This window comes from Lepisma saccharinum, unplaced genomic scaffold, assembly GCF_977018435.1.
Source record: "Lepisma saccharinum unplaced genomic scaffold, izLepSacc3.1 HAP1_SCAFFOLD_268, whole genome shotgun sequence".
In the NCBI taxonomy this organism is placed as follows: domain Eukaryota; kingdom Metazoa; phylum Arthropoda; class Insecta; order Zygentoma; family Lepismatidae; genus Lepisma; species Lepisma saccharinum.
This window is the reverse complement of record NW_028143026.1, coordinates 350,115-364,890: the sequence shown is the minus strand read 5'-3', so window position 1 is coordinate 364,890 and position 14,776 is coordinate 350,115. Positions and strand designations below refer to the sequence as shown.

The 14,776-nt window shown below is 42.3% G+C and overlaps 2 protein-coding genes across 2 annotated transcripts; both read right to left on the bottom strand.

The window, feature by feature from the left end:
• Positions 1-5,455: 5,455 nt before the first annotated feature.
• Positions 5,456-8,065, bottom strand: LOC145982636 (uncharacterized). Its single transcript, XM_083116013.1, has one exon. The coding sequence runs from the start codon at positions 8,063-8,065 to the stop codon at positions 5,456-5,458; it is 2,610 nt and encodes an 869-aa protein (XP_082972139.1).
• A 146-nt stretch (positions 8,066-8,211) lies between these two features.
• Positions 8,212-14,449, bottom strand: LOC145982635 (uncharacterized). Its single transcript, XM_083116012.1, has 2 exons — positions 12,937-14,449; positions 8,212-8,300 (listed from the first exon to the last, which is right to left on the bottom strand). The coding sequence occupies exons 1-2, from the start codon at positions 14,447-14,449 to the stop codon at positions 8,212-8,214; spliced, it is 1,602 nt and encodes a 533-aa protein (XP_082972138.1).
• Between the last annotated feature and the right edge of the window lie 327 nt (positions 14,450-14,776).

Sequence of the window (14,776 nt, the reverse complement as noted above, 5' to 3'; positions counted from 1 at the left end):
TTGTTTTATTATACTTTAATTGATTAATAATACTCATAATTAATTAATAATATTTATAATTAATTAATTTATTTACTACTAATAATACCACTACTACTATTAAGTAGTAGAGATGTACATAAATATATTTATAAAAGTAATAGAACGAAATTACTTTCTGGTCATTTGATTTTTAACAAATTCTAGGAGCATTTTTTTGTTTCTTCGTTACGAAATAATTGTCTAGTCAACGAAGTGAGACATTTTAAGTGTGAAGAAAAACCATAAAAACAAGATAATATATTTAGAAAAAATCAAAGTATGGAACTCATCCAAGGAGCCGCGGTGGTCTAGTCGATAGAGCGTCTGACAACCACGCGGGAGATCCGGCATCGATTCCCGGAATTGGTTGGATTTTTTTCCGGGGGTTCCAGGGCTCACCCAGTCTTATATCAATGGATACCTGTGAGCAACTCTGGGGGTTAAAGGCTGCCGGAGTGTGGTGCTGATCACATTACCTCCAAAAGAGCCGAGAACGAGAATGTGTGGGACCCCACGCATACATGTGCCTTCACGGCACGGTTCTATATGCAGGAGGAAATTTACATTACCTTTACCTATGGAACTGACCCAGGATGATGATGAGGTGAGATGTAGAATACATGTTGCTAAAATCCACTGAGTCTATTCTTGCGTTCAAAAATAAGTTTAAAGACATTCCAACACATTTATTACTTCTAAGTGATTTACATAGCAATTTTTCAACATCATTTATATAGTAATGTGGATGTAGATGCACCATCACTTGAGAGTTCACAAGGGGATGCGAAATCAGTATAATACGTTCGTTTCACAATAACGTCGACACACAGCGACGAAGCAAGGAATTTTCACAATTCTCGAGAGAGTCACAGCGGAAATCCTTGCAAAAAAAATTGCAAAATTGAACTTTGCGGTCGCTTAGATTGTTTTGACATATCGACGGATCCCAAACGACACTGCAATGATTTATGAGAAACGCACCAATACCGCCCTCAAAATCTACCATGCACATGCACGATAATTCACATCTGGATTTTCTTGCTGTTCTTACCAAAAAAACATTTTACAATAGTTCAGCTTATTGTCGTGCGAATTCAGAAATTCCATGAATGGACTGGTGACTGTGTATTGTTGTCGGCCTAGCCTTTGTCTGCATTAACCGCTTACAACGAACCAAGAATTTTCTTTAGTTAATTCTCATTGCTCAGAGAAAAAAATACACGTTCATTGAACATTGTTGCAGCTGAGGTACAAAACAACTTTTTTCCTCTTTTAAGAGCCCGTATCAGCGTCGCTCGAAAAAAGCAGCGGACAGATGTCATTTATTCTTCCTAGTCTTGCCAATATTGATTCCATTTCCCCCTTCGAAGGCTGGAGGGAAGGTTGCTCTGTAGAAAGAAGCAGACAACAAGGTTCCCTGACCGCTACACTCCTCCCGCTCAAGAGTCTGACCATAACAGGTTTCCTGTTACAAGACAAAACTTTTTCCGAGTGTCTGAAAGAAGAAAAACACATTGACGAACATTGCAATACAACTGAGAGCCAAGGACTATTTAGGGGAGGCGGGGTGTCCAGGTTTTGTTTAGCATCTGTCGTATAATCGAGAGACGTGTATTTCCGTCAAACTTATTGTAAGGGAAGGATTACATTGGGGTCAAACAACTTTGGATGACTGTATCAAATAAGATTTATGCACACCACTACTTAAGTAACATGATTAAATATTAAATTAAGAGCTTTTCATTTCGTCAAATGGATCTAACATCCTTTTTCGTTATTCAATAAATATTCAATTCCTTATCTGTTTCACAATCACCTTGCCAGGGCAGTCGTTTTTATACAAATTGAAGCGATCTGAACTATTCATGAGCTAGATAATGAATATGTGCGGTTATATTCCTATTCATATGCCGTCTTTTTTCCATTCATGTAATAACAATATTAATTAATATTTTAATTATTAATTTAATATTACAGTTATTTTAATTTGTTTTTATTATTAGAAGGTACCAACATCATAGGCGTGCGCAGACTCTCTGATAAGGGGGTGGGGGGTGGGGCAAAAGCCTTGAAAATTCAGTCAGATCGGGAAAGAAAAACCTCATTTTATCTCACTGTTTTAGTTTGTTTGTTATAGCAGCAACTGTCTGCATTACTTATTTGTTCTTACTTTCTCTCTGGTAATTTACAATGTATTGGAGAAAAGAAACTGCGAGCGAAGCGAGCAAGAAAATTTTTCGATCCAAATTTTTGAAAGTTGAAAACAGTATTGATTTATAGGGCGCAAGAAATTTCATGGGACGGCATGGCATTCTCTTTTACAATTTTTCTCAATTAGATTGTTCGGCGCCCAGAGCCAACTCCCGCTACTTCCTAGCTACGGCTCGGAAGTTGACAAGAACTGCAAGAAAAGCAGGTACCGCGAGCGAAGCGAGAAGAAAATTTTACGAAATGTATTTTTATTTGTATAAAATTTAAAGTCGAGGGGACAATTGTCCCTCTGTAACCCCCTGCAAGTGATCCTGACCGTCTGGAAGAAATAATGCTAGATGGACGTGAAAACTAATTCCGTCTTGAATATCCTTTTGTCCTGCTACTAGTATAGATTCTGCCAGTCTTGCATTTTTTACTGTATAACCCCCTCCCTATATTTGATTTCCGTCCAAGGTTGGAAAAAGGCATAAGGCAATGCCCCCCTGTCCCCTTGTGGTTGCGCCATTTCCTTTTAGAGTATAATATTGTTTAATAACAGCGACAATATTGCTCTCCACTAAATTTCTAGGTGAAAGTATAATAATATAGGGGCATGGAACGTCTGAAAGGGGGGGGGGCAAGGATTACCACACCTCGAAAACGAAGGTCAACCTAAAAGTATATATTTCACAAGTATAATTAGATTTCAGTCATAGTAATTTACATTAATTATTATGTAATGGGGACGCAGAAATGCGATAATTTCAAATTCAAGTGGTGTTTTTAGAGGGGACAGCACTAGTATCGGGGTAATATGACCCATAAAAAAATACCTTTCTTGTCCCTTTGTGGAAAAATCTGCGAACGTCCGTGATTAGGGGGCAATCCCCCCCCCCCTTCCGGCCCATGCGCACGCCTATGACCAACATATATGGAATAGTTTATAACATCGAGTAGCAGGATATCTCTCCTGTATGGTGCTGTAAACTAGGGAAATAATGACGATGTTTTGTAGTAGTGCATAGCTATTCAGCCTGTTGCGACACATGTGCAGAACAGGCGGAAGACATTCTTTTGTGTTTTCTGCAGTTGGTGGATTATCCTAGGTGAGATGATTTTGATGTTCTTTCTTTTCTTAACGTAATAAAAACGTGTCTTGCAAGCTAAGGCGTCGTGCTTTGTGCTCCGCCTGAGGTTGAATTATATGATGAAACTGATGAACGGACACTCACAAAGAGCATCCATGCCGGGATTCGAACTCCCGGATGTGCTAACCACTCCATCACGGAAGCCAGTGCTAATGCACATGAATATCACTCCAAGTTAGCCATTTGGAATCATTGGGAAAGTCGTGTAGTTAGTAAAATGTGAACTTTTAGCATTTTTGATACAATTAAAACTATTTACAGCCAATGCATATTACTCATATTGAACCGGAACGACGAATTTGTGAATTTACTACAGGACTTTTCAAACATCCGCAGATAAGGCTAATACAGTTTCTTGTTCATATCTATCATAGTTATCCTGAAATACACGTATGTCAGTTTTCACGCAGCTTACTAGTTTCCAGATATGCTTGATTCTGTTAACTGTACACTCCTATTATTCATAGTTGCGAACTATCTCTCCGAATCCGAGCATGCATGTGAAAAAGAACTGAATCACTCCGCTCCGGAGGGCTCCTTTAGTACCACCGCGACATAGCTCCGAAACCCTGCCTGCTGGCAATCGTATAATTGTCAGTGTTGGATCCAAGTACATAGTGGGAGTCGGGGAGCGAGCCCCGTTCCGATTTGTATCCAAATCTTTCGGTGGTTGGGTAGGTGAATTTGCAAAGGACACTCACCTTATGTAAACTACATGTTTAATGACAGACACATAAGTGTACATAAAGTACACATTCCCTGTTACACAGATGACAAGATATATAAATGTAGACACGAAACGACGTCCTGCAGACATACTTGCTGCGCACTCGAAGACAAGTGTTGCCAACACCTACTTGGCAAATATAAAGAAAAATGTCTTGGCCGCCATGTTGGATCCAAGTACATAGTGGGAGCCAACATACCGCCCACCTTGAAATATATAATTTCAAAAAAAAAAAATACAAAATACAAAAATACAAAGTTAAATGGTACACTGAAAACAAAAAAATATGAAAAACAATTTTACACATATTGTACACTATAACTATTTGAAATTATTGAATGCAAATGTTCAATTTTTCAATTTTGACAATCATTATTAAATGGCAAAAGACATAGCTTTACAACTGGTCTTTTGTAATTGCCGGTACTGGTTTTCACTGTAACAGTCCTTACGAGTCCATCAGTACCTGGATGAACGTCACATATTCTTCCAAGTTTCCATTGTTGTGGAGGAAGCTGATCATCTCTTATGAGAACCAAATCACCAATTTGAAGATTTTTCTGTTGTGTTCTCCACTTCGAACGTTGTTGCAGCTGGGTGAGATAGTCTCGAGACCAACGTTTCCAGAAATGTTGCATCAAATTTTGTGTAAGTTGCCACCGTGAAAGTCTGTTAAGTTTATATGTGGTAAGATCTCTTTCTGGAGCTGACACCAATGCATCTCCTATCAGAAAGTGTCCTGGAGTAAGAGCTTGCATATCATTTGGGTCACTGGAAATGGCTGTGAGTGGTCTCGAATTTAAACACGCTTCAATCTGTGCTAACACAGTGCACAATTCTTCAAATGTGAGCAACGTATTTCCCACAATTCTTTTAAGATGGAATTTCACTGATTTTATTCCACTTTCCCATAATCCTCCTGCATGAGGATTTAGAGGTGTATTGAAATGCCATTGTATTCCCAAACTGCTCAGATTATTAGCTATTTCTTCATTGTGCTTACAATTGTTCACAGTTTTTAAGATGTCTTTTAGCTCTTTGTTTGCACCAACAAACGTAGTACCACAGTCACTGTACATGTCACGTGGCTTTCCTCGTCGAGACACAAATCTTCTAAGAGCAGCTAAAAAGGCTGATGTGGTTGCACTACTCACTACTTCAAGATGAATAGCCTTAGAGGAAAAGCAAATAAACAATGCGATGTAGCCTTTGTAACTTCGGCGAGAACGACCACTCATTTCCTTAAGAATTACTGGTCCAGCGTAATCCACTCCACATTGTAAGAATGGCCTATTAACTGTTACTCTTGGTGACGGCAAGTTTCCCATTAGTTGTTTTGATGTGGTGGGATTATATCTATGGCACGTCACACATTTTTTTTCACTAATTGACGCACTCTGTCACGACCGTGAATTATCCAAAATTTCTGGCGTAGCGTTGCAAGAACCAGTTGTGGCCCTGCATGCAAAAGGATAATGTGCTCATATGCAATAATTAAGTCTGTTAATCTATGCTTTTTGGGCAGCAAAATAGGATATTTGGCACTGTATGGAATGTTACTGTGTTTCAATCTGCCGCCCACCCTGAGAACACCTAGTTCATCAAAAAATGGATTTAAACTATGCAAGGTACTCCCTGAAGATATGGGTAAACCATTGTTAAGAGCATTAATTTCACTGGCAAATTCACCCTGTTGCACAATTTTCACTAACACCAGAAGTGTGTCCCACAACTCTTTAGTGCTCAATGGACCATGCAGTTTGTTAGTTTTGTTGCGGGCATTGAAAATGAACCGTTTACACCAGGCCACTACACGTTGCAGTTTATTTAGAGAAGAATACCTCTCAAATAATGGGTTGTCTTGTGTTGACACAAGGCTTACAACAGACTGCTTCTGTTCTACAATCACTTCATTACATTCTTGTATGTCACACTTGTTTTGAAGCAATTGTAGCTCATGTAAAAATGGAGGCCCTTGCCACCATAAATAATGTGTCACTAAGCTGGAAGGGGGAATCCCACGACTTGCACAGTCGGCAGGATTGTCTTTACTGCTGACATGACACCACTTTATATCACTTTCCTCTTGTATTTTAGAGACCCGATTCGCCACATCATTGTTCTTAAATGGTAAGCTAACTACATATCGACCATTCTCTCGTTGGTGACTAGCTATGAAATGTGCTTCACACCTTTTCTCTTCTGACGTTAAATGATTAAGGGTTGGCAATGCTTCAAGTTCCCAGAAATTACGTACGTTAGTATTCAAATCACATGACACATGGAAAGATGAGACTGAGTTGGTATTTGCATTACCAACACTACCATCAATTTGCCCTGATAACACCCAACCGAAGACTGTTTCTAAAGCTGATGGAGTACCAGGAGGTCCCACGCAGCGTCCACTTCCCAACAATAAAGGAAAAATATCACAGCCCAGTAAAATATCCACAGGAGCACTCACGTTAAATGTAGGATCAGCTAAGGGTAAGCCCTGTATGTGTGACCAAGTGCACGCCCCTGGTGCTTGCACCCTTGGCAAATTACCTGTAATTTTCTTCACTACCACAGCCCTGACACTGTACAGTTGTGTCTTGCACTTTGACAGAAACTGAACATTGGCTATAGCATTGGCTGTGTAAACACCCTTTTCAGTTATGCCAGAAATATTTATGTTTGTGCGTTGCTTAGGTAACTGCAACCTTTGTAAACACGTCTCAGACACAAAGGACACTTCCGATGCAGAGTCTAGGAGCACACGACAAGGCTGAAAGTAACCTTGTTTGTTTTTAACATTAACAATAGCCGTACATAACAATACTTGTGATACACCAGAGGATTTAACTAACTTGTTTTCTGCAACATGAGATGACACTTGTGGGGGAGAGGAAGTGGTCGACTGCCCATTCTTGTTAGCCTTGTCAAAATGAATTAAAGTATGGTGATATTTTCCACAGACGCGACACCCGTTTGATGTACATACTTTTAATTTGTGCTGTTGAAAACAATTAAAGCAAAGCGCCTTCTCTTTAACAAAACTGTGCCTTTGTTGCACGGACATTTGAAGAAACTCTTCACACTTGTGTAGTTTGTGTTGCTTGGTGCGGCATTTCGGGCAGAAGGAAACAGCTGATGTTACAAAGGAAGAGGTTGAAGGCTTATTATGACTCACCGCCTTCCGCCGATTGTTGTTTTCACTTGCCATTGACGACAATGCACGCGCACGCTGATCTAGGAATTGGGTCAACTCGGAAAAACTAGGCACTTCTTGCGACGTGAGAGAGAGTTCCCATTGTTTTCTTGACTCAGGATCGAGCTTTTTTGTTGTATGATAAACAAGAATCGCGTCCCAAGATTCAACAGGTACACCGAGCACCTTTAAAACACGAATGCACTCATTTGTAGTGTCGATAAGACGACGTAAACTTGTGTGCGAGTTCTCATTCACTTGCGGCTGATTCACCAGTCGCTGGACAGTGTTGCTAACTAATTCCCTCTTGTTAGAATAGCGGTTATTGAGCAACTCCCACGCATGTTGATAGTTTTCATCTGTCACTGCTAACGATTGTATAAGCAAGGCAGCCTCGCCCTTGAGAGAAGCCTTCAAATACTGAAGTTTTTGTGCACCACTTAAGTTCGCGTTTTTATCGACACTTGCACTAAACAAATCATGAAAACTTAGCCAGTCTTCCAGCGATCCGCTGAAGGAAGGAATTTCCAATCTTGGTAGTTTAACTTCACCTACTTGTTGCTGGGGTGGGCTGTCACGTGATGATGACGTCACTGATGTAAGACTTCCTGATGCCGTTAATTGTACTGACCGAAGCTTGTAGACAATCTGATCAAGTCTGTCTTCTTCCACACCTAATTCACCTTCATATCTTTCGAAGTCACTAGCGTCCCTTGTAGCAAGATCGATTAATAGTTGCTTGCAGTCACTTGATAGTTGCGTCGCTTTATCACCACACACAGACATCGTGGCATTGTCTAAAGTCCCGGAATTTACACGATTCTCGAGACGCGTAATCTCACGTTTTAGCACTGTCTTTGCTGCGAGAATTCGCTCCATTTTGACGCGTTCACAAACCGCGAACCGACCGAAAATTGGCAAACCGGATTGCACTACACGCTGGTAACGAAAGATGCTTGTTTAGGCCAGCACCACGCCTTGATGACGTCAGTTTCTTTGTTCGCGTCTCGCGGGCGAGGAACTAACGAACGGAAAATACGAAAAGTGTGAAAAGAAGTTCTGTACAGAGACTGTCTTTGTCACACAAATACACACTCACAGTCACAGTTCACAATTATGTATGTAGAAAATCACAAAGTCACTAGAATCACTTTCACAGAATGTCACAAATCCGGCTATGGAGGACCATGTCGGGGAACGAGCCCCGTTCCGATTTGTATCCAAATCTTTCGGTGGTTGGGTAGGTGAATTTGCAAAGGACACTCACCTTATGTAAACTACATGTTTAATGACAGACACATAAGTGTACATAAAGTACACATTCCCTGTTACACAGATGACAAGATATATAAATGTAGACACGAAACGACGTCCTGCAGACACACTTGTCTTCGAGTGCGCAGCAAGTATGTCTGCAGGACGTCGTTTCGTGTCTACATTTATATATCTTGTCATCTGTGTAACAGGGAATGTGTACTTTATGTACACTTATGTGTCTGTCATTAAACATGTAGTTTACATAAGGTGAGTGTCCTTTGCAAATTCACCTACCCAACCACCGAAAGATTTGGATACAAATCGGAACGGGGCTCGCTCCCCGACAGTCAGCGATGTTCTCTCCATCCTTTCATCCTTGGGTTCGAGTCCTCGTTGAGCCTGCATTTTTCACTGAAAATTCTACGTAAGTTATGGTTGTAGCGAAATCCGGACTGTCTCCGAAATGGGGAGATTACCTCCGAAATCCGGATTCTCTCATTTTTCCATCGGATTCAAGAATAGTAAAAAAAAAAATCTGGATTTGGCCATCCCTACTTCACACGTCTTGCGCGAACACTGACCTGCTGATGTGTAAGTGGAATTATCAGTGTGATAATTCCTAGTAATTCAGACTTCATAACATTCTGGTAGAAAAATGTGCAGAACAAATTCTCGAGTTAGTAACCTCAAAGTTGTCTTTTCGACAGCATTTGCTCTTTTTTTTTAACTTCGGACGGAAATGCATGGTAAAAAAATCAGGATTTTCAGTTTTCATGAGATAATTTGGAAATGTGTTTACAGGACAATAATACATCATCATCACTGGCACTGAGATATGGATCTCATACAAAAATAATTTAAATACACGAATACAAGAACAGGGGAAGAACACAGAAACGATTACTGCCGGATCTACAAGCCACAAGACCCCGCAGTGCGGGGGTGGGGGCAGAGACAAGTAAGTCTCTAGAAGGCCCTCAGTGATTGACATAGTATAGGGTTCGTATATGCGTATTTAAAAACTAAACTTAATTACTCAGGGGTTCAGAAACAAATACAAGATGTACAGGTAAAGGCAGTGGCGGCGAGGGGGACAGTCGGCCCCCACTTTTCGCCACTTTTGTCCCCGCACTATGCTAAACCGTACAGTATCTACAATGGGAAATATACTGTCCCCCCCCCCTCGGTTTTGGAACTAAATCGCCGCCACTGGGTAAAGGTAAAGTTAAAGTTCCCTGTGCATATAGCACCGTGCCATGACGTCCACTTGGAACACACCAATGTGTTTATATATGAGTTGTTGAGGGACTTTTGAATCACCCTCTAGGCTCTTAGATGTGACTTTGTCAACATGAGATCAAGAACTTCACACACACACATGCATTATAATATACATACAGACACACAAACATATTATATATAGAGCGTAGAGGGTATGTTTGTGTTTATGTTTGTGTGTGGTAGGTTGGTAGAGGGGAGCCTTTGATCCGTTGTTGATCCATGCAGATCTGCAGCTGCCACCTCCAACCACGATTTTACGTACAACACGTTGTAATAATCTTGCGATCTTATAAAAGCAGGAAATGTACTTGAACATTGCAATGGCCTTGCCCTAAGGGAAGTTTTATAATGTAAAATATTACGTAAGATAGCTTCTACTTCTTTAATTTTCGATCGCAAGGCGTCTACCGTACTATAAAAATCTGGGGGCTACAGGGAGCTTATATCTGTTGTTGGGGTTTCATCCCCCCTAATCTCCTTGTAGCGCCGTCCCTGGCTGTATGTATTTCGTCCAATGAGTACAAGGTAGCAAAACTGTGAATTTCAACAAGTTTGTAGATAATTCTGCAGCTGTTCATAAAAACAGACGTATTTTATTAGTTTCTTGCTGTGGTTCATTTTCCTATTTCAGCAAAAAAGTATTCACACTCTTTGCAAATGGGGGGAAGGGAGAAGTTGCCCCTTAATAGTCTCACTTAGAAATTTAGTGCAGAGGAATCTAATAACCGTTCTTAAACAACATTATGCTTTTATAGAAATAAAAGTAAATACTATTTTCAAACCTACGAAAGTTCCAAGCAACTACGTAAGGAAAGGGTAGTGAATTACTTCCTATGTATTTGGACTCTCCCACTAGCAAATTTCTTATTAACACCTCCACATATTTTATTCTTTAGTTGTATTATCTGTATGTGTCTGCAGAATAAATTGCCCATATATTGCACATGAATAAATTATGTGTAGTTCTTTTGAATTTGCGGTACTAAACCACGTTTATACGTACATTAGTCTTTGAACGACAGAGATGGAAAATAAAGCGCCAGCAGAGAACAATGGTGCCACTGAAGTTGAAATTCATCTAATAAAGTGATTTTAGGTGGGTCGGGACACACACGACCCTGTTTTGTTCCCACCAATGTAATATGATATGATATGATATTTATTGATATTGATACGAGCCCTTCGGCTGTGCGTATCTTACAATATTGTTACATAAACACCCCGACCTTAAACATGCACCCCATTTATCATACATTCAGAAACATTTATAAACAGAAACATTTGGACAATAATTACATACTATGTACATATATAAATAGCAATGTGGTCCTCTTCTTGCATTTGAGATTGTTCATTTTCACAACACTACATTACACTCTTCACCTATGCTTGAGCCCCTGCTGTTCCATTTCCTTCACTTTCACTGACTCCTTGCAGCAGTTTCCTGCGCTCCCTCCAAACTGCATGAAAATAGGAGCCCAGGGCTTTGATGTTTACATTCGTTATACCACTCCTCTCCTCCCTACATATAGCCTGGATGGTCTGCTCAATGCTGTCCCTTGCACTGTCCCCCCATTTGCGTTGTCTGAGGGGTGCCGACCAAACACACTCGTGTAGGATGCGAGCCCTCGTCTCCTCTCCGCCGCATAACGTGCAGATGGCACGACCGTCCGGCCCCTTGAGTTTCTGTTGCCTCCACCCCCCTAGCAGGAACCAGGCGAATCCACGTCTTTGCTGGTACGTACACGTATCAATATATCGTTTTCTCCCCCATTCCACCCACACCCCTGGCGGTTGTGCGGCGACGAGCGTTACCTTCTCCCTACATTCTGCCATGATGTCTTGCCTGCTCCCGTCCACCAACCTCTCCCTTATGATTTGCAACATCCCAGTTTCGCACCTCCCGCCCCTCACCTCTTCCCACAGTTCCCCCAGACCCATTCTGGACAAGTCGTCCTTAATTCCACTTGCCCAGTGGCGTGCGAACCCTTCCTCAATCTGAACTCGCAGACACTGTTCTTTCAGTGAGTCTCCGGCCCCTTGTTCCAGCTTCATCCAGTACTTGAAACATCTCATCCTCGCTTCGACATCCTCCCTATGTTTTCCCATATCCCTCAGGACGCCACACGTGCTTGCACTCGTGCTGGTTCCCAGTATTTGTTTTAAAAACCGCGCTTGTATCTGATTTGCTACTCGCCCCCCTACCCTCCCCCATAGTTCAGCGCCGTAAAATAGGGTTGCTTTCACCGTTGCTTCATAAATTTGGTCCAGCAATCTCACACTGATTGTAGGGACTTTCCGTTGCAGTCGCTCTACCTTGCCCAGCCCATAACAAGCTTTTCCCTTTCTGCCTTCGATGTGCTTTGTCCACTCCCCTGCCATACTCAGCGTGATGCCTAGATAGGTGAAACGTTTGACCCTTTCAAGCTCGGAATCCCCATAGGTCCACCGCTCCTTTGCTGCGAAAACATAACCTTTCTTGAACGCCATTATTTTAGTTTTTCGTGTATTTACCTTCAACTTCCATGTTGTGCAATATTGTATAAGTCTGTTCAATCCCCGCTGTAACCCCTGTACTTCGTTTGATATTAAAACGAGATCATCCGCATAGAGAAGGATTGGTATCGGTGTCCCGACTATCTCCGGTGTTTCAGCTCCTTCTTCTCCCACGAAGCTAGCAACGTCATTAATAAAAAGAATGAAAAGTAAAGGTGAAAGTATGCATCCCTGCTTGACGCCTACCGTGCTCTCGTGATGCCCAGACACCACCCCCTGCCCACATTTGACACAAAATTTGACCCCTCTGTACATATTCATTAGCGTATTAATCATTCTAGCCGAAACCCCCATGTCCCATAACTTCCCCCACAGCATTTGCCTATTGATAGAGTCAAACGCCTTTTCAAAATCAACAAAACAACAATATAATTTTCCCCTTTTCTCGTTTAACTTGCTTTGGATCAATGTGTTCAGGACAAAAACATTATCTATAGTGCTATAATTGGACCTGAAACCAGCCTGCAGGGGGGTCAGTTTATCAAAAATATCGGCCCATTTTCTCAATCTGTTGTACAGAATACTACAATATACTTTCCCTAACACGGGCAGGAGAGAAATACCTCTGTAATTATTAGTGTCATTTACATCCCCTTTCCCCTTGTAAAGAGGACAAATAACGCTCGTTTTCCATATTTTTGGGAAGGTTCCACTATTGAATATGTTGTTGAGCAGAGACCTTCCCGTTTCTGCCAATCGCTCGTTACAATTCAGCACCTTCACGAGATCTGGTCCGATTCCATCGATACCCGCCGCCTTGCCGGTCTTCAGCGAGCGAACAGCCGCATCATATTCCAGCCTCGACACACTTTCGTCAAGGATTGGAACAAAAGTACCCAGGAACCTGCCCTCGTTGGAATAACCCCTGACCCCCCCCTCCCCTTCCAGCAGTTTGAGAAAATGATCCTCCCAGCTCCGTGCAGAGATACTGCCTATTGTATACCGACTCCCTTGCAGGTTGCGAATAATCCGCCAAAAGTTCCTCATATCCCGGCCCTGGATGGCCTCCTGAAGAGCCCTCACTTTCCTCTCCCCCCACTGCTCCCTCTCCCTTTCCAAAACTTGCGCGTAACGCCGGCGTTCTTCTAAGTAATTTAATCTAGAATGCTCAGTTTTGCGAGCACGGAATTGCCTTAGAGATCGATCCAATATTCGTTTGTGCATCTTACATACGTCATTATACCACGTGTCAGCCTTGCTGGGAACTTGTTGACGTGTGTCCCGCAACATGTGCCTCGCTGCTCGCATTATGATGTGGTAGTATAAAGAGACCCCTCTTTCCACTTCGCCTTCGCCCAACGCTCTTTCCATTTCCCTCGTAAGCATAACCGCTATATCATCTTGCAACCCTTGTTGGAACCACTCTAGCCCCTCCTCTGAAATCTTATATTGCCTCAGAATCGAGGTTTCCTGTTCTTTCTGCCAAGGAATCGCCACTGCATTAAAATTAACCGTGATCGGACACTCCACTTCCAGCACCAACGGGAAGTGCCGACTCTCTGTCCGCTCGTCAACATAGAACTCCGCCACCCTATTGGCCAATCCGCAAGTTGAAAAAATATAGTCAATCACAGACATCCCGGCCTCGCACACAAATGTGAAATCTCCCTCGAAATCCCTCCCGTATTTCCCGTTCATGACCTCTAGTTCAAAACTCTCCGCCAGGTTGAGCAACTTTCTCCCTTCCGCATTTATTTGTTGATCTAGGCTTCGTCTAACCCTCCCTCTCCCCTCTTCCCCGTTCGTCGTGCATACCTCCCCTCCAATTCTCGCATTAAAATCCCCCAGCAACAGCACGCTCGTCTGCGGATATTTATCTTCGACAAGGTGCAGAAAATCAGCTACTCGCTCGAAGAATCTGTCATTGTGGTACTTGGACGAGACTGGTTGGTTATAAAGTGCAATCAAGCATAATTTAATATTGTCTATACACAGGTGCACGCCTAGAATCCCATTACAGTCAATCTCTATTTTAGTCAGTTGTGCCCGTAGGCTTTCTTTCACGAGCACCATCAGCCCCCCTGGATACCGCCCCCTCCCAGCCCGTCTCTTCATGATCTGTGCATACCCCACCATTCGCAGACCCTGCGGCGTCTCCGCCGTGCTAAACCACGTTTCCACAAATACCACAATGTCAAATTCGGTGACGTATCTACAGAATTCAGACTGAGAAAGTTTGCCCTGCAAGCCCCCCACATTCCAGCTAAGAATTTTCAAAACCCGTTTCGAAAACGCTCGGGGTTCGCCACCAATCTCACCTCCCCCACCCCCTCTTCTCCCAAATGTCGCATAAACTCACCTGGTTCCTGCCTGATGCTCCCTTCGTTTACAGCCGGGTCCAAAGGTCACGACACGCCTCCCCTGCTTCGACTCCGCAACCTGGAATCTCCTCTTGGGTTGAAT

Excerpts from the sequence above, each read along its gene's own strand:
- LOC145982636 (XM_083116013.1), bottom strand. The coding sequence starts at position 8,065 with ATGTCTGTGTGTGGTGATAAAGCGACGCAACTATCAAGTGACTGCAAG.
- LOC145982635 (XM_083116012.1), bottom strand. The coding sequence starts at position 14,449 with ATGGTGGGGTATGCACAGATCATGAAGAGACGGGCTGGGAGGGGGCGG. Across the intron at positions 8,301-12,936 it reads TGACACTAATAATTACAGAG|TTCCTCGCCCGCGAGACGCG; the intron begins GTATTTCTCTCC and ends TCCGTTCGTTAG.